General features: G+C 40.3%; 1 protein-coding gene across 3 annotated transcripts; it reads left to right on the top strand.

The window, feature by feature from the left end:
- The first annotated feature begins 552 nt into the window (after positions 1 to 552).
- On the top strand, positions 553 to 16102 carry ASB11 (ankyrin repeat and SOCS box containing 11). Of its 3 annotated transcripts, none has more exons than XM_052674117.1 (7): positions 553 to 768; positions 3724 to 3803; positions 6299 to 6406; positions 7848 to 7998; positions 8207 to 8341; positions 9584 to 9775; positions 12180 to 16102. In XM_052674117.1, the coding sequence occupies exons 1-7, from the start codon at positions 591 to 593 to the stop codon at positions 12302 to 12304; spliced, it is 969 nt and encodes a 322-aa protein (XP_052530077.1). In that variant the 5' UTR covers positions 553 to 590; the 3' UTR covers positions 12305 to 16102. The 3 variants fall into 3 exon arrangements, with proteins under 3 accessions (XP_052530077.1, XP_052530078.1, XP_052530079.1); XM_052674119.1 differs by lacking the exon at positions 553 to 768 and adding an exon at positions 795 to 2121; XM_052674118.1 differs by having other exon boundaries at positions 9584 to 12297.
- Positions 16103 to 18501: the final 2399 nt, after the last annotated feature.

Raw genomic sequence — 18501 nt, 5'->3', positions numbered from 1 at the left:
TGAACACCATTCTTTATCCAAATGATGGAAAATACTAGTCTGTTATTATGTGTTTTTGATTTCACACTTAATATATTTTTACTCATAGAATAACTTTGATTTCTCAGTCCTGGCTTTGAAAAATACATGGTTTTATTTCTTTCTTTCATGGTAATGCTTTTCTTTAATACACTTGCCTTGTTCTGTCTGTGAGTACCAGCAAGGCCTATTACCAAGATGAGAAAGACAGAAGAGTAATCTTCTTGCAGTATCTCTGTACTACTTCTGCAACTTTACCTATGCAGCCTTTGTTAATCCAACTCTTGAGTCAGAGGATAAATATACTATGGATTTGTAGGCTTTCAGTGGTATGGAGAGTTTCTATCTGAAAAGTATTCAAATATTCCATTTGTTTCCTGCATGTTGTGGGATTTTCAGACTATTTTATACTTGGTATTGTTACTTAGTATCAAATAGCTGCACCAAATGAAAACCAATGTATTTTTGGTAATGGAGGAACAGCAAGTTCTGGAGGGTTTAAAATAGATGACATTTGATACCGATAATAGCCTGCTGCAACTTAGCAGACCTGAGAAACTATTCAAAGCAAAATGGAGGGCAGTTCTATACTCCAGGCTTTCACTAACATTTATTTTGCCATTTTTGCTTTGTTTTGCTTCAAACTTTTAATTAAGATTTCCTTGGCTCTGCTGACTCATTTCTATATTGTTAAAGGCAACAGAAAAGAGGCTGCCAGGATAGCAGAAGAGATCTATGGAATAGTCCCAGGTAAAGTAAAAACATAGACATTCTTAACAGACAGACGTCTATTTGCTACATATTTATAACTTTGGGATTTAGGTCATTGAGATTCCATAAAACAAAGAGTTTGTTGCTAAGTGCATAGGGTGAATGTTTTAACCTGACGTGCCTTTCACTTCTGAGGTCTTTGCAGTGTTGGTATGTGTTGGCATGTGATAGGTGTGCAAAATTTGAGACTGCAACAGCTACCCAGCTCGAATGAGGACAACATTTGCTCAAGGCACTACAGTAGATAAAAAGATTGTTCTAGGAAGCATGGCATTCTTTGGTTTGGGGTTACGGATGGCTTTGTTATGTTTACCGACAGAATATTTAGGGAAAACTTTTGTTGTGTTGATTTCCTGAAAGAAAGCTCCAGGAGGTTATAACTAATTATTTTGTGAATTTATGTCAACAAGTCAGGCCATAAAAATGAATAAATCTGAAATGGTTCTGAAAATAATATGTTGCAGGAATATGTTGTACTTACTATGCCACTTAGCTGGTCATTTCATATTTTTGGGTTTCTTTTTTTCCCCAAGTGGTTTTACCTCCATTGCATCACTCTTGTGCATGTGTCTATATAAAATAACATATAGATATTAGAAGTACTGGAAATGCAAATACCAGATTAAAATGACACAGTATTTTAAATTTACTACTAATGAAAGCATGTTTTCCAGCCTAAAGATTTCTTTCAGCATTGTGACATTTCAGGCCTTTATGTGACTCAGTTTTGGACACTTGCTTCCTGATGAACTGAGCTGCCACGAACAGGTACAGGAAAGTCAGTGGGATTGTCTGTGGTGCAAGATGGTCACCTAAAGCACCGCTGTCCAAGAGAAATATGGCAGCAGAACATTTCTTACAGAGCATTTATACTCTGGAATGTCCGTCTCTGGGTTATTAACTTATTCTCTAGAGTGTAAGTCCAATTATTTATTGCTGCCACTGTTTTTTCCTGGTGCATTCATACAATTGCAGTCAGATGTTGACAAACACCAGCTTTCCCTTTGTACAGGTTCTTAGCAAAGTGTCTTGAAATTGAGCAGACTACAACATATTTTTATCTGCAAGTTGCCATTTGCAAAAGCCATTAAGGATAATCTTTCAAAATATAGGACCACGTGACACTGTTGCTGGGGCACTGGATTGGGTTACAGGCAGAGTTTCACAGCGACTTCTCTTTGCAGTGTGGTGCAACAGAAGTGCTCCCAAACTTAACTTAAAGATAAGTTATCCTTGACTTAGAAAAGACAGTGCTTTCCAACATGTCACTTACAGCCCTGGAGGGAAGAAGTGCTCTGTATGGGAACTATATTTGCCACACATTTCAGGGAGGTAGGTTGCTGTGGCTAGCATGGAAGTATGCAACAGCATGTGTTCTCATGAAGCATGTGTGTGCATACACATGCCTTCACAATGCATGTGAAAAGCGCTTACACATGCTCTACAATATGCATAGGAGTTTTAATAAGGCAATGAAGCTTATTCAGTTCAGTTACCTCTGAACTCTGCCGGTGGACGAGGCCCCTACTTTTTGTCATTAGCCTTCTAACTTTCTGAACTGAGCTTGCCTATTTCAGACACCAGCATGAGGAGGGAGCTGGGATTTTTTGGATGTTTTCATTCAAATCTTTCTCCATCTCTACCTGTTTCCATCATTTTGCTTAGTGAGTCCTACTTGGCCCTCAGGAGCCTGGCTGCACACTGTGCTGGCTGTCCTTCTACACCATCCTCCTGCTGTTGGAGCCCAGGGACAGCTCCTTAAGTAAATGGAGAGAAAAGTGAAAACACTATTTAAAACTGTAACGCCACCACAAGGTGAAGTACTAAGGTAATGAAAACACACTACAAGAATGCTAAGGGCTGCTGGAAACTCCTTAAAGCAATGCTGGCTTTAAACCAGAGGGTGATATAGGCCTTTTAGGTCAACCTCCTCTCCTCCTCCTGCAACTCTTTGGCAGTCTCTGGTGTACTATCTGTCCTTGGTCTGAAATCCCTAGGGACGTTCACATGCCTCTCATTGAGATTTCTTTGCCTCAAGTAACATCCGGAATGGAGATATATCACCTTTTCCTTTCTCCCTGTTGTGCTGTGTAGTGAAAATAATTAATGGGATGTGGATTTCAAGCACTATGCTTGTGGGGCTATTGTACAATAGAGCACAAATGCAAACACTGGTATTGTTTCTGTTCTCTGGCAGGTTAAATGCACTCCATCTGAGCTGGCTACAAGTATAGGTAGCAGCTAGACAGACTTATTTCGTGGCACATAAATAGATTAGAGTAAGGAAAAGAAGAAACCTGCAAGAAGAATTCTTCACAGTTCAACAGCTTAAAATGATTCAGGAAATCAGAAAAGAGAAAAGAAAATGAAAGCTTGGGCAGGATCTATTTTTTTCATGTCTGTTCTGAAAACTTTCAGTGAGGAGGAGGATGAAACTTGTTACCTACCTGTCTGAGCTAGAGAAGTCATTTGTGAAATTGTCAATTTGTGAAATAAGGCAGATAGAATCATGCTAGAATTCATTTGATGGACAGAGCGTCCCAGTGTCTCTCTGCTATGAAACCCTTAATAAAGTGAAGGGCACTGGAATATGACTTGTGACAAAAGCTCTCTAGAACAGACAGAAGCTGATATCTTTTACAACATGAGTGCTGCAGGGCTTTGGTTGAGTCTCCAGCAGCATTAAAACTGTGATCTTTGCTGAAGTGTGTTCTTAGCTATTTTTCAAAGCTGGTGTTGAGGCGCCTTACCGAGTGGCCAACCTCCCTGAGCCTTCAGCTGCTCTGCTGAAATCAATTTATCTACAGTTTCGCTGCTAACACTACATTGATTTGAAACCCATTTTGCATTTCCATATCACTGCACTTCCCTCATCCTCCCAGGGGAAATACCTGTTGCATAGCTGAATTAACTTTTATGAATTTGCTGTTTTAGGCAGCTGGGCGGACAGATCCCCTCTGCATGATGCTGCCTTCCAAGGACGCCTCCTGTCTTTGAAAACCTTGATTGCACAGGTAAAAGCCTGCAGGGTTGGGAAGCAGCATGGTTTCTATTGAATTGTATCTGAGTCAGTAAGCTGGTAACAGTCTGCAGCAGGCATAAGAAATACAGTCATATAAATAATATACCCCCATGCACGCCCTTGGACATGGATTTGCTACTTAGTTAAGATGCTGAGGACAAGCCCAGGACAAAGACTGCTATTGCTTGTAGCTGTATGATAAACAATGATGCTCGTGCTCTTTTTTCAATGATAAATTGTGCAAACTGGGCTTGGGGAGAACAAGAATAATGTATACATCATCCATTTGAAGGAGAAAAAAAAAAAAAACACAACAAAAACAACACCAACAAACCAACAATAGAAATCTGTAAAAATATGCATTGCTTTATAAAACAACTATCATAATCATAACATATCTAAAAGGAGATCTGTCGGCCTCAAACTCTGTTCCAACAGCAACCACAAGTTCAGACAAAACAAAGAGAGGAGGAAAGAACTTACGAGAAAGGATAAGAAGTATGGTAAGAATATAAACAGCTGTAAGGAGGTCACAGTTGTGCTTTGCCATTTTTTCTCCTTATCACCCTTATTCAAACCCAGGTCCCTAGTCTGGCAAAAGTGAGTAATTTCCTCCACCTGTTGCTGATTTCCCAATGCTCTCACTCATCTAGTTCCCTTTGTAAAGCCATTTTATACAATAAGAAGTGGTAGATCCCTTCTATCTTCATCTGTTCTGTCTTTACACCATCCTGGTCATGGCAGACACCTGGTGTTGTGGTTTAACAGTGGAGGCCTCTGTTCTTCACTAGTTATGGTTATACATAGGAGGACTGCCAGATGTTACTGCTATACATTTTTTATTTAATCTACCCTTTGTTCTGTTCCCAAAGACATTAATTTTAGGAACGAAGAATGAGGGTCCTTGCTGGTGGAATGAGATAGATGCAGTAATGTCTATGGAGTCTGAAATGGAGATGAGTCACTAGTAGGGTAAAGTTCTTCACGGAGTACCATAGATATTGCCTAATAGCTATGCTATTAGCCTAAAATGAAATGGAGAGCTATAATTTAGGGTATGTATGGGACACTCAAAATCTCTACCTTTGGATTACAGTTCTTTAGATAGTCAGAAAGGCTTCTGCTCTCCAAGGGATTAACATTAGGAGCTGTTTGTGCCTTTGAGGAGATGGAGCGCTGAAGTTTTAAGAAAGCTCAAGGACTCAGCAAGGCTTGATCTAGCACTGAAAGTAGCATCTTGTTTTTGAGATATACTAGTAAGAATGTATACTCACATGAGAACAAGCTTAATGCCAACATTATTTTGCAGATAGCTATAGAAAGATCTATAACTTGGTCTCCATTTAGTAATGGAGGGGACAGCTATTTTATCCAAGATATCAGTACTTATTCAATTCATTTGCAAGGAATTATTTTAATTTGTTAAATTTATGTCTGAATAATTAATAAGAATAGCTCTATTCTTATCAGGAGCCTCTAGAAAAAATCTCTCTTGAAGGAGTGTACTCATCAGTAAGCATAAAATATCTATATAATTATAAAATGGAATAGTCTCAACATTTTAAAAAAGATTTTATCTGCTCTTATGCATTGATGTAATATGCAGGAAAAATTTATCTACAGCCTTCACATGAACAGTGCTTTCACACTGCTGAAAAAATGATTGTTTTCCAATCACTACATTTCTATCTTGAACTGATTACAGTGGTTGTTTTTAATGCTTATTGCAGCAGGGTTGGTGACTTTTACAGTGTTATGTTGCTCACTGATATTAATGTCTACTGAAAGCCTTTATAGCTGCGTACTAAACAGTGCACTGCTGCCATCTCGTGAGCTGCCAGCTCTATAGCACAGTGAACAGAAGGGAAATGGTCTTACAGCGGAAGACACTCAGTCCTACTTCAAGGCCCGTTCTCACATGCAGCTGTGAAATATCGCGAGGAGATTCAGCTGCATTTTGGGGACAGCACACATGGCAGCTTCTTGGTTTCTTGTGAATAGACCTGGTGTCTGTTTCTGTGGGAAGACATACAAGAACCGTCATTTGTGGGAAATGCTGATAATGAAGCATTGTGACTCCAATTCTTTTCTTCCAGTGTAAAACCCCTTCCAACCCAACCAATCTATGATTTTAGCATTCTACAATTGTATGATTCTGTGAACTACACTGGGAACTCAATATAGTCAGTGTATGTATTTTTAGCATGGAACCCACCTAACCGAAAACTACTTTGAGATAAGCGAAATCAGATCCTAAGGGTGCCTGTTTCCCCAAAATGATGGAGCCCAAGGGTCCAACCGAATTCTGAACTATAACCATTACCAGCTACAACACCGGGGACAAGCAGCAGACAGCAGTAACAGGACCCACATGCATCCCTAGCCACTACCTACCTCTCTGTCCGGGGCCAAATCACTGCTGGTGCCCCAGGATTGCTACGGAGTTTGGCCAGGCTCTCTCCTCATGCCCCATACTCTACCTTGCAGGGTTTCAATGTGAACCTGGTAACAACAGATCGAGTCTCAGCTCTTCATGAAGCCTGTCTGGGTGGCCATGTGGCCTGTGCAAAGCTGCTGCTGGAGAACGGCGCACACGTGAGTCCTGGGCTGGTGGCAATCACCCCAGGGAAAATTATATACGGGTTTTTGTTTTGTTTTGTTTTGTTTTCCCCCATAGTCATCATTAAAATTGCCTCTGGTTTTCTGAGGAATATTTTGGGAATGTCATGTAAGTAAAAATAGATGTGCTTAAATAAATGAGACAGCTTATCCATTATTGAAATAACTTCCCCAGCTGGATCTCAGGTAGGATACACATTAAAAACTGAGATACCCAAGTAGGATGATATATATGAGAGCATGTTTCATTCAGCTGGGTTACACACTTTTCAAGCACTGTTCACATGGCAAGAAACTGAGCAACACTAAAACTGGAAATCAGGCTATCTTGCAGAAGAAAATATATTAATTAACTTCCTATACTGTACAACCAATTTCAGTCTCATTGAAAGATGAAGAAGAAACTTTCTGCTCAATTTTACTTGATTTTGTTATACAAGTGGCAATACCTTTTCTTAATTAGAAGGTGGCACTACCTTTTCTTAATTAGAAGAATCATCTCTGAACTGTCTGTTGCTGACCTATGAAAAACAACCTGTTCGTGGTACATAAAGTCTTTTGGTTTTCATGTTCCAATTTGATGCTTGCCTTTAAGTTCAACAAGACCTAGTGCACTTTGGCCACAACAACCCCAGGCGACACTACAGGCTGTGGGCAGAGCCTAACTCTAGCCCTTTATCTCCCATCTCTGTATGTTGTGCTGTATGCTTGCAGAACCCATTGTTCTTTGTTCATCTTGCAGAATAATAATAATAATAATAATAATAATAAATAAGGGAATGCAGATTTGCTGCATAAATTGTCTCTGAGTGTTTGCTAGGCAGTTAGACCTTACAGCTGCTGCAGCACAGCACAACACAGGACTATGCTCTCCCAGTGGAGAACCACAGATGATGGCTCTTGCCAGGTATCTATATTGGATGTCAAGGAAGGAAATGCTTTCTGTCTTACATATGTGCATAAACACAAACCATTTTGACCTCTTTTTCTGTTTGGGATTATGACAGTGTTTCTGTGAATATGTCCTTTGCTGGAAATGTGTTTTCAGATGAATGTATTAAACGTGAACTATATTTTCATTTAAATATCAGAGTTGTCTGAGCATGTAATGGACTTAGGCTGGTATAAAATAGGCAATACTCAGGTTTTCTGCATTAAAAAGAAATAATCTGCATTTTCTGAGCAACCCTAGGAGGGTCACTCATAACAAGCAATGATGTGGCCTTATGGCACTAAGTGCCTGGGAAAGAGAGCAGAGCTCAAAGGAGAATGTTATATGTGTTGTCTCACACTTTGAAAGCTGCAAACCAAATCAACTCTGACATTAAACGACAAGCATTCTAGTTGAGCACATGACGCATGCTGTAAGGGCGCTGCTCTTATACTGGATTGTTCTGAGCATGTCCTGCTGTTTCAGGTCAACGCAGTCACCATTGATGGGATCACTCCTCTCTTTAATGCCTGTTGCAGTGGCTCTGTGGCTTGTGTAAACATGCTGCTTGAATTTGGAGCCAAGCCACAGGTCGGGAACCACCTTGCTTCACCCATTCATGAGGCAGTCAAGAGAGGTAACAGTCTGTGAGTGAAGCTAACAGCAACTAAGTGTGCAGTGCATCTCTTATTGGCTTCAAAACATTTACTTCCCCCCAAAAAAACTTATACAACACAGATAAATGTGCTTGGCTTACTCCCAGCTCTTATGCCTCATTGATTGTACTTGGGTGTATTCTGCACTGTGTCACTGCAATTAAGTGATAGTTCTCTTTTGCTGCACAGGACACCGAGAGTGCATGGAAGTTCTTCTGGCTCATGGAGTTGACATTGATGAAGAAGACGTGCACTATGGGACCCTGCTGTATGTTGCTTGCATGTACCAGAGGACAGACTGTGTCAAGAAGCTGTTGGAACTTGGTACGTCCAGAGAAGGAGCTGGGGGAGAGCTAGGGTAGTGTAAGCCATCCCAATTCCATCCAAGTTACTCCTATGTCATAAACATTTTGAAGGATTTCTGCAAGAGATTTTTGGACAGCTTGAATCTGTGAGATAATTAAAATTTCACTTGTATTCATGAAGAATACACATCCAGGGAGGTGGTGGAATCACCATCCTGGGAGATGTTGAAGAACCGTATAGATGTAGCGCTGAGGGATATGGTTAGTGGGCATGGTGAGGATGGGCTGACAGTTGGACTTAAGTATTTTAGTGGGGTTCTCCAATCTTTATGATTCTATGAAATTAGAATCTCCCTACTGGAAAATTCTAATTACAGAGATCTACCTGAGACCATTTGTATGTGGAAGTAAACCGGAGTTTTCTAAAACAATGGCAGGAAACAGAAAATATCAGCTATTATTGATGACCAAAATCAAGTCTTTTGATTATGAAAAATTAAACTGCCATGCTAAGCATTAACCTCATTTTCTTCTCAGCTAATGATGAAAACAGCAGTAAAGATGCTTGAAAAAATAATCTCTGTAAGCCCAGACACAATATATAAGATAGTGTAAATTTCTACTGTTGACGCTTGCTGGAAGTACGGCTCTGCTGCACATGGCTAGCTCAGGGCAACCATTTTGCTAGCTGTGCTCTCGAAGTTATTACAGGCACCTAAAGGGTGTTTTCCTCCCTCTAACTAAAATAACATAGTCTAAGATAGATTGTTTAATACTAACAAATTTGTCATAGGTTTTGATCAGTGATCATTCAAGGCCAGGCTGGATGTGGCTCTGGGCAGCCTGGTCTAGTGGTTTGCAACCATGCACATAGCAGGTATGTTGAGACTAAATGATCGTTGTGGTCCTTTTCAACCCAGGCCATTCTATGATTCTATGATTCTATGATTCTATGATTCTATGATTCTATGATTCTATGATTCTATGATTCTATGATCATCTATTGGGTTGACAGTCTAAGAACTGCAGTGGTTGACCAGCTTCGCCTGTTGTAGAGAGGACTCAGTGGACCAGTAGACACTTATACAGAGAATATTTGATCTGAGTTTTGCACTGATGTCACAGAGTTGTCACAGAGGCCTGGGTGCCACTCATCCCCTTCATTTATTGAGGCTACCAGTGGATATCCAATCTGTGTAGTGCAAAGTCAGATATTTCTTGCTTTTTCCTTGCACCAACCCTGCATTCTTCTTCTCCCAAGGAGCCAATGTCAATGCAGGGAAGCTACTAGACACTCCTCTCCATGCAGCAGCAAGGAAATCCAGTGCAGAGATAGTTGTCTTGCTGGCAGACTATGGTGCTAACCTGAAATGCAGAAATGCTGAACTCAAATGTGCCCTGGACCTTGCCATACCCAACAGCAAAGTGGAGCAGGCACTTCTACTTTGTGAAGGTAAAGGTTTCTTTTGCCTTTTCCCCTTTGCCTTTTCCCCTTTGTCGTTTCAAAGTAGAACAGTATTAATTTTTTACCTAAAGCCGTTTTCTTAATGAACTTAATCTTGTCTGTAAGTTCTCTTTTGATTTCAAGCCTGTATCACGCTACACAGAAATGAGCAAGCAATCTGTTTTCTTGCCAGAGCTGCTGCCAAATTAGAGTTTTAGCGAGCAAATTGGCTAGTTATTCTGTGCCTTTGTTTTCCATTTATTGAAGGTAAATTATTTACGAGCCAAGACTCTAAGGACTGAGGATTGAAAACTGCCATGAGAGTTTACTCACAGATATTATCACAGCTATTTTAGTATCTTATGTTCAGATAAGTACTGTGGCGCAATGACCTTCTTCCTGGAAAAAACAAAAACAAAACAAAACCAAAAAAATGCCAACAAATGTGTGTTTATGGGACTGCGATCCAAGCAGAAACCAGTAATACCCTTTGCAGCTGACATGCAGGCTCTCCAATATTTCTAGTTATCTTCCCAATCTAATTGAATAAACTTCTAAGCAGAAATAAATCTAACACTTCTTATGCTATTTTCACTTCTGCCCCATATAACCAAAACTTTGCGCATCTCCATCCCTGGAGAAGAGACATGCTTTGTTAATTCCCCCTGTCCTCTAATCTCCATGTTTCCTAGCTCACTTGTCTCCTGCTAGCTGGTCTGTGCCCCAGGCTTCTGCCTTCCTGGTCACAGCTCACTCCCTGCCTGTGGTGAGCAATACAATGTGCATAGAAAGCCTAAGAGCTCTTGAATGGTAATTAATGTCAGTGGGGTGTATAAGCTTTGTGTTGGCCTCTGCATGCAGGTGAGTTTTATGGAGGAAGTGAAACATTGGTCCAAGATTCTTCTGTCCCTCTCTCTTTCACCACATTACACATGGTGATTTAATTTGTCACAGAATGTCATAGAAAGGTTGTAGAATTACGTGAGTTGGACAAGACCCCAAAGGATCATCTATTCCAACTCCCAGCTCCACACAGGACCACCTCAAATTCAAACCTTGTGTGTGAGAGCTTTGTCCAAACATTCCTTGACCTCTGACAATTGGAGCCATGCCCACCTCCCTTGGGTGAAGAACCTTTCCCTAACCCCCAGCAGCCCGTCCCCTGACACAGCTCCATAACATTCCCTCAGGTTCTATGATTGTCACGTTCAAAGACTTCTGGAGGACATTTGCTTCAATGCTTCTCACTTCTTGTGACTTCCATCCCTGTGTCTGAGGTGTTCAGGCCTGAGCAAAGGCAGGTGTCTCACTTCAGTTGCCTGGTGTAATTAAGAGCTTCTGTAGATAAATAACTATGCCAGTATTAAAAATCTCCTCCCTTCCTGAACCTCTGCTTGATTTTTACTCTGAAGTTGTACCCCCATCCTCCCTCACAATCAGGTGGGCCACAGGGTCTGTCAATTACTGCTGGCTCTTCCCTTCTCAGAAGTGAAGATTTCTTTGTACCTTATATATACTCCTTCAGTCTTACTTGCAGACACTTTTCTGTATCCAACATCTACAACTCCCTCACCTCATCTGTGTTTTCCGACGTCCTTCTGTTTGAAAGAAGAGCCCTAGGGAATTCCCTTCAAGAGTTTTCTTTATTCCTCCTGACTTTTCTTCCGTGCTTATTATTTACATGTCTTCTTTTAAATGTTCATCTTCCAACCTATTATTTGATGTGAAATATAAAATGTTTCCATTTTCTTAATTGTCGTGGGAGGTGATAGCTTCTTTTCTCCCTTCAGTGATGATAGCTCAAGTACTCTTCTACAAATTCTACAAATTTCTATAAATTTATTCTCTGAGGGGAATTAGCAACCAGCTTAGGTGCCTCCATTTTCCTGTAGTAAAAGCAGACTTTGGTGAATCTCCTCTGGGGCTGGGAGCTCTATCCTGTTCACCCCACTGGGGACAGCACCATGGTCTTCTGTGGTGACATGCAAACACCCACAAAATGAGTCTGTGGACAACTTTGCTGTCAGTGGGCTCTCCAGTTTATAATAAGATATTGTCACAGAGTGCAACATTTCCCTCATGGCTCAGGAAGTGCCAAACCCTGCACAAGAGCTATACGTCCTGGCACTGTCTCTAGTGCAAAATTCTATATGGAACTTTTAGTATTTGCTCAAGAGAAGATTCAGAAAAGCCTAGCTGTGCATGCATAAAAATGCTTTTAGTGTTCATAGGTTTCGAGCTGCTGAATCAGTTTTGGCAAAATAGGTCAGCAGTGTATGTTGCTCTCCTTAACTTTCAGAAAGTTGTTGTGCAGTTCTCAATTTGATTTTCAAACCTTGCTGCTGTTTGTTACCTTCTGACTTATACTGGGGATGAGGGTGCTTGCTCTTTTGTTTTTTTTCTTGTCTTCCAGGCCCTGCCAGCCTTGCCCAGCTGTGCCGATTGTGTATCAGAAAGCAACTGGGTCGATCGTGCCTATATGCGATCCATAAGCTGCACCTGCCTGAGCCGCTTGAGAACTTTCTCCTACACCGATAAGCCCGTGATTATCTTTGCACTGGAAAAGAAAGAGGAGCAAATGGTTGTGTACTCCAAAATTATTATATCAAAGTAAAAAAAATCGAAGACATCATTTACTGTCTACTCTGGGTACCAAACATGGCTGCAGATTGTGTACATTGAAGCCAAAGGAAAACATATTTTCACAGACACTGAATGGTGTGGATACAGCTCCCCCACAGTTTATTGCCACATCTATTTTTACTTAATTGAGAAGTCATAATACATGAACAACTCAATCAATGTGTTTGTAGATAGACATGCATTCATCCATCCACAGATACACACACAGGATTTCCTTTGCAATCAGTGTTGTCTAATGATTATAGGTGAGTTTTTTTCCTTTGATATCTGTGCAGCTTCTTCCACTTAATTCTAAAAAGCTCACTGTCAAAATTAGGGCTGTTATTCTTCCACTAGTATGGGAATGAAAACCTTCAGTAATTAACGTTAGGCATATTTGTGTACTGCACATCTTTTGTCCTCTTTGACTCTGCTTCCTGAGAACTTCCCATGTTCTACTAGAGCTTCCCATGCTCTACTAGATTCATAGGGACTTCCAGCAGGCTCTGGCTGTCCAGATGTCCCCTTACCTGAGCCCAGCTGCCCTCAACACTAATCCATATTCTCCTCCAAGATGAGAGTGATCTTACCAAATCAGATCTGGGGGCTTGGAGTAAGCCCACAAAATTATTTGTAAGTCTTAAAAAAAAACCCTTGTATCTTCTAAAAAAAAAAAAATATATATATATATATATATAAATATATATTATATATATATATATATAAATCTATCTTATCTGAGATCTGGCTCTGTTTGCTATATGAATAATTTTTGTTAGCTTAATTTGAGGAGAGAACAGCAAGCGTTTTCATAGGCATATAGTAGGCCAGCTTTCAGTGTCTGTCCTTTGCAAAGCTTAATGAAAACCTGAGACTGAGTTGCTTCTCCTCCTTTGAACACTTTGATGTTTCTCAAGATATGTCCTTGGACTGTAGAGCAAGAGAGGGCAAGAGAGGGTCAGGGTCGCTAAGCATGGTTGTGCATCACCCAAATCTTCTTGTTTGTTATTACCCACTAGGAGAATAAGTTGGCAGGGCATCTGCTTCCTCATCACCTACTCTAGCATCTTTCATCATTGCCCTGGGAGGAGAGAATTTTGAAGGAGATTCTAGCTGTACTAGGAGTTTATATCTTGTCAGGTTTTTTAGCTTGGATGCAGCAGAGTTAAAGCTGTAGACCTCCCCAGATGAGAAACTTGGTATCCAGTGACTGGTGTCTGCATGGCTATACAAATAAATGTTTATTTTTCCTATGGAGGCTGTTTTGAGGGCAGAAATGTTACTGTGGACCTGAAAGTTGATAAACTTCAACCACAAAATGGGCAATGGTGTATCACTGGTACAGTAAGACATAGAGGTTAAAGGGCAGTCTGCGTACACATAGCCCAGCTTTGCAGGCCCAAGAGGCTGGTTCACTTTCCAGCTAAGAGTGATTTCTTTATGAGCTATGCATGCTGGTACCAGTTTTCACTGCCCCTACGTTCAAAGTCAGGGGAAATGAGCCTTGCAAGGTATAGTGCAGTGAACGCTTTTCCAGCAGCCACTGAGCTGCTGTCATCACTCCAGCAGAATCAGCCTCTGGTCCAGTGCTAACGCCTTAATTTCACCACATCAGTTTCCCTCCCTGAGACAGAGGACTCACCTTTCCTGTACTTTCCCATGAATCATTCAGTGCAAGTAAGATAAATTGTGCTCCCAGCAGTTTGTGAGACTAGGCCTGCAGCGTTACAGCCAAAAACAAATGTAGTTTTCAGCCTGTGAAATACCCCGTGTCTGCACATATTGAATGCCCTCTGACAGTGAGAGCTGTTGCCCATAAAGTTTTCTGTGACATGAATGACCTTGTATAGTACAGTATATCATGGATCTCAGAGATTTGAACACTAAATTCTCAAGAGCTTCTGAAAATCAGATGCTATGAAGAAAGAAATGTTAATTTCATATTAATCAGATGTTTGTAGATCTCTCTCAGGCTTATCCTTGCTTCCAGCTCACCTACTCTGTTTATAAGCTGGTAGTCAGAATACCATCTGCTGTCCAAATAGAGAGACAGAGCCTCAGCTGTGTGGGTTGTCAGGCTTTTATTGAAATCAAGGAGTGGAGACAATTTATGGGATCTATTTCAGAACATGTAATACTGAATTGATTTCCATCTGTGATCATCAGTGAAAGCAGTATTTCACTTGCATAAGATTTTAAATTGAAAAAATGTATCTTCATTAAGGAGATGCAAAGCCTACTCAGCCTCTCAGGAAGGTTTATGTTATGAAACAGCAGAAGCTGCCCTATTTCATTGCTGATATTAACTTCCCATCAAAAATTCACCTCGCCTTTGCATCCTCCTGGAGACATCATTCTTCTTGAAATTCCATATATCAGAGATTCAAGTGGAACAGAGCTTTAATAAATCAAGAGAGAAGTTCAGAAGTCCTCATGTTAAGCAATCTCATGAAAAACTTCACCTATACTTTTTTGTTCTTATCAACAGCATGGTTCAGACTAAAAATTACCCATCTAATTTTCAGCGACTGTGCTTTGTGTTACAACAAAGCATGAAAATATTACCAAGGAAGTAGCTGGAAGCTGTATTTGATTTTTATTTTGTAAATACGCCATCTCGTGAGGATAAGGAAACACTAGTTATTGTGCTAGGAGTTTAGTAAATCTCATTGGTGATTTTTCCAAATAAGTTTGAAAAATATTTGTCAGCTGTTGACAGAGCTTCTTTTCCTTGGGCAGGAGACAGCTAACTAATCATAGAAAGACTGTTTTCTTCAAGATGGGTGGCACCTCCATGCCATTCTATGATCATGTACAGAAACCCATTATTTGGGTGAAATACAACTTTCCTGAGAATGCAGAAGTTTTTCTGTGTTGCAATGTCCACTACTATGCCACAGCTGTAAGACTTTACCCTCTCAAAACTTCCAGTAGTGTCTGCTTCAGAGAAAAGTGAAGCAGATCTCAATAATTTCGCAGTATCCTGGTTAGTGGAAAGTGTTGGTATTTTTTTTTTTCCAAGCTACGAACAGCTATTTTAAGTACAGACTCTTTTCATCTTTAAAGCAGGATCTTCAGCTATATATGCTCACCAACCATAAATCTTTGTCCCAAGTGTATTTGGCAGAAATGTCTTGAAAATGTTACTGATGAGCAGTGTAAACCCAAAAGATTTTCTTTGATTGTTCCCAATCCGTTGATCCACTTTTCAGTTTTATTATCCATGTTATGAAAGCCAGAAATGTGGACTCAGAAATGTTGATGAAATTAATCTCACAGAATGATAGAATATCCTGAGGTGGAATTGACCCATAAGGATCATTGAGTCCAACAGACATCAAACTAATTAGAAGTTGACTTCAAGCTATCATTCATTACTTAGTATTCTTGTTATTGTGATCCAAAACAAAACAAAGTTGATACCATTTTGCATCAGCCCTATCTTTATTTGTAATCCACAATAAGCAGTCTTCATATCTATGTTCTGCCTAGTAAAGGATGCATTTCCATGACTCAAAGCATTTTTACAGTCCTTTTTGTCTTTACTGTATCTTTTCTCACACCACTAAGCTCTTGTTCATAAGCGTATCTTTCCTCATCAACTTCATTCTGAATTCATATATTTGTTTTCTGGCTCTAAGAATATGACTTTTATTTCCTCCTTGAGCAGTATACCTCTTCAACAGCAGCCATTTTAGTGATCCTGTCTCACTGTCAGATCCTGTCTCACTGCTAGATGTTCTCCAGGCACTCTAACTTGGCACCATAAAAGGTCCACATTTCTGTCTCCTGTCTGGTCTCTGGTTTAAGCAGATTCCAAGAAAGCCTTCACTAGGTCTCAGAATTCCACATCGTTTATTCCCATCCCTGAGTTTCTTCTGTCCAGTTGAATCTCCCACTCTTAAAGTGAAATTAGAAAGGGAGGAAAATGCTAAGTTGCTCCAACAGTGGTCATATTGCAGGAGCTGAACCTTCTCAAATCAGCCTTGAAGTGTGGACATCCTCCCTACCCGTGCAGATGCAGACTTAGAGGTTGGCTGTTCATCCCTGCTCTTGTGATGGGACATACTTGTGCCTCTTTGTATGGTGGTACTGGGAATCATCTCTTCCCTACTCCGTTTTTCACCAGGGAGCTACAGCCTGGTCAACGTCCATCTCAGAGCATTCTGCTTTTGGACTTCTGCTCACCACTGATATTAGAATTTAATATTGTGCTGACCCTGTGCAAATTCTTGTGAAAACTGCCTAACACTTTCAATCTCAATTCTGGCCTCTCTCTCCTGCAGCACAACTACGCTGTTGGCACTTATCAGCCCTCTGATCTTTATTGGGTGAAAACCACTGGTTGTGCCCCAGAAAGTCGTTAGGGCATGACTGGCTATTTGGACTGATACTAACATAATGAAACATGTTCATGGACTTTACAGAAAAATCAGGCTGCCCTGTATGCTGGGCTGACAGTTTATGATGTCGTTGCATTTTTTTTTTTTTCCAAGAAATTAATAATTAGTACAAACCAATTGCTCCTCTTTGCTGTTTTTTATTTTTATTTTTATTTTTATTTTTCTTCAAGAGGTGTATACTTTGTTATTGTCAAATACAGATTATTCTACAAAGAACTTCTGCCCAATTTGATTTCTATTTCTTGAAAATGCCTTTAACCTTAAATTTCATAACATTTGCAGAAAGTCTTGATGCACATTGCAAGTGAAGGAGAAAATGTATCAGTTTTGGAACTGAAAAATCAGGAACTGAGGAAGAAAACATAATTTGCATATTCAGCTGTGAATAACACGTGGGAGTTGGGGAGAGATGAATTGGCAGGGCATGTCATTCTAGAATTTCAACAGGTAACACATTAGTCAGCAAACCATTGCAACTAATGGTTGCATATTAACCAGCAATGGATAAAGTCTCACATGTGCATGGGATTTCCTTTTCATCTTACTTTTAAGTGAATTAGACTTATGTTTAAAGAGCTTTTCTTCATGTCAATTTGAGCAAAACTATTGTGAATGCAAAAACCCAGCACACAGTCAGTCTAGCAATTTTTGACAGTATCTTGTCTGCGATATCCTGCAAATATGACTTCCCAGAATTACAAGCACTAACTTGGCTCACTCTCATTCAAGCACAAAATTGAGGTCTGAGAAATAAAATCATGTTCCAGCTATGTAAAAACTAAGAAAACAAGAAAAGTGAATTTGGTATTTATAGTAACAAGGGATTTAAATACTTCTAACTGTAAGATGTACCAGACTCTGTGGTGACTAGGAATTGGATAAAATGAGACTCCCAAGCCACCCCTTGAGGGTAAGGCAGGGTTTGGACTGGGTTTAAACCTATGTTTTACTGAAAAATCCAATGGACTAATATGGAGGGTTCTACAGTTTCATCCTCTCTCTCACATGTAGAGGTTCAGAGGAAAAGATCTGAAGACAGAGAGAGAAAAAGAAGTCTTCTAACCTTTAATATCTTTTCAGGCCTGGAGGCCATGGCTACTTCATCTGAACTCCTCCATAACGCAAGCCGCAGAACCTCACCCAGCAGTTGCGCTAAACCAGACTGAGCCCTGGGCTATGGCACGCTTTACAAAACCTGGAGGCACTGAGAGCTTCCCACCTCACCTCTTCACTGCTGCTGCCACACTAGGCCAGGAGATAAAGAGGATGGGAGGCTACTTTGTCTTTTACATGCATTCATTCTTGTCCAGAGCCTGGAGCTGCCAATGTGACCATCTGAGGTGGTGATGGAGGTGCTACATGGCCAAGGCTAGCGGTGTTTATATCTCAGATTGTAGTAAACCAAACTTTTAAAAAATAAGAGGATACATAAGATGAGTAATGACAAAAATTTCTATACCAAGTTTTGTTCTTTTGGCATGTCGGTGAATTATGCCGCATCCTACAGATATTCAGCCATGTATTATTTTACCTGTTGTTTGCTAAGAGTGGTTTGTTGTGGTAGATGATTCATTCTTCTACCAGGTCCACCTGTTAGCTATAGAGGTTAATGTGCTGTAGCAACATAGAAATTAGACAGGATGAGAAGGGAAGGAGATTTAGAGGATTCCAGAGAAAACTTGTTATAACTTCTGCTGTCTGGTCTAGGAG

Source organism: Tympanuchus pallidicinctus, unplaced genomic scaffold, assembly GCF_026119805.1.
Source record: "Tympanuchus pallidicinctus isolate F22 unplaced genomic scaffold, pur_lepc_1.0 scaffold14, whole genome shotgun sequence".
NCBI classification, from domain to species: domain Eukaryota; kingdom Metazoa; phylum Chordata; class Aves; order Galliformes; family Phasianidae; genus Tympanuchus; species Tympanuchus pallidicinctus.
This window is presented reverse-complemented; position numbering and strand designations above follow the sequence as displayed.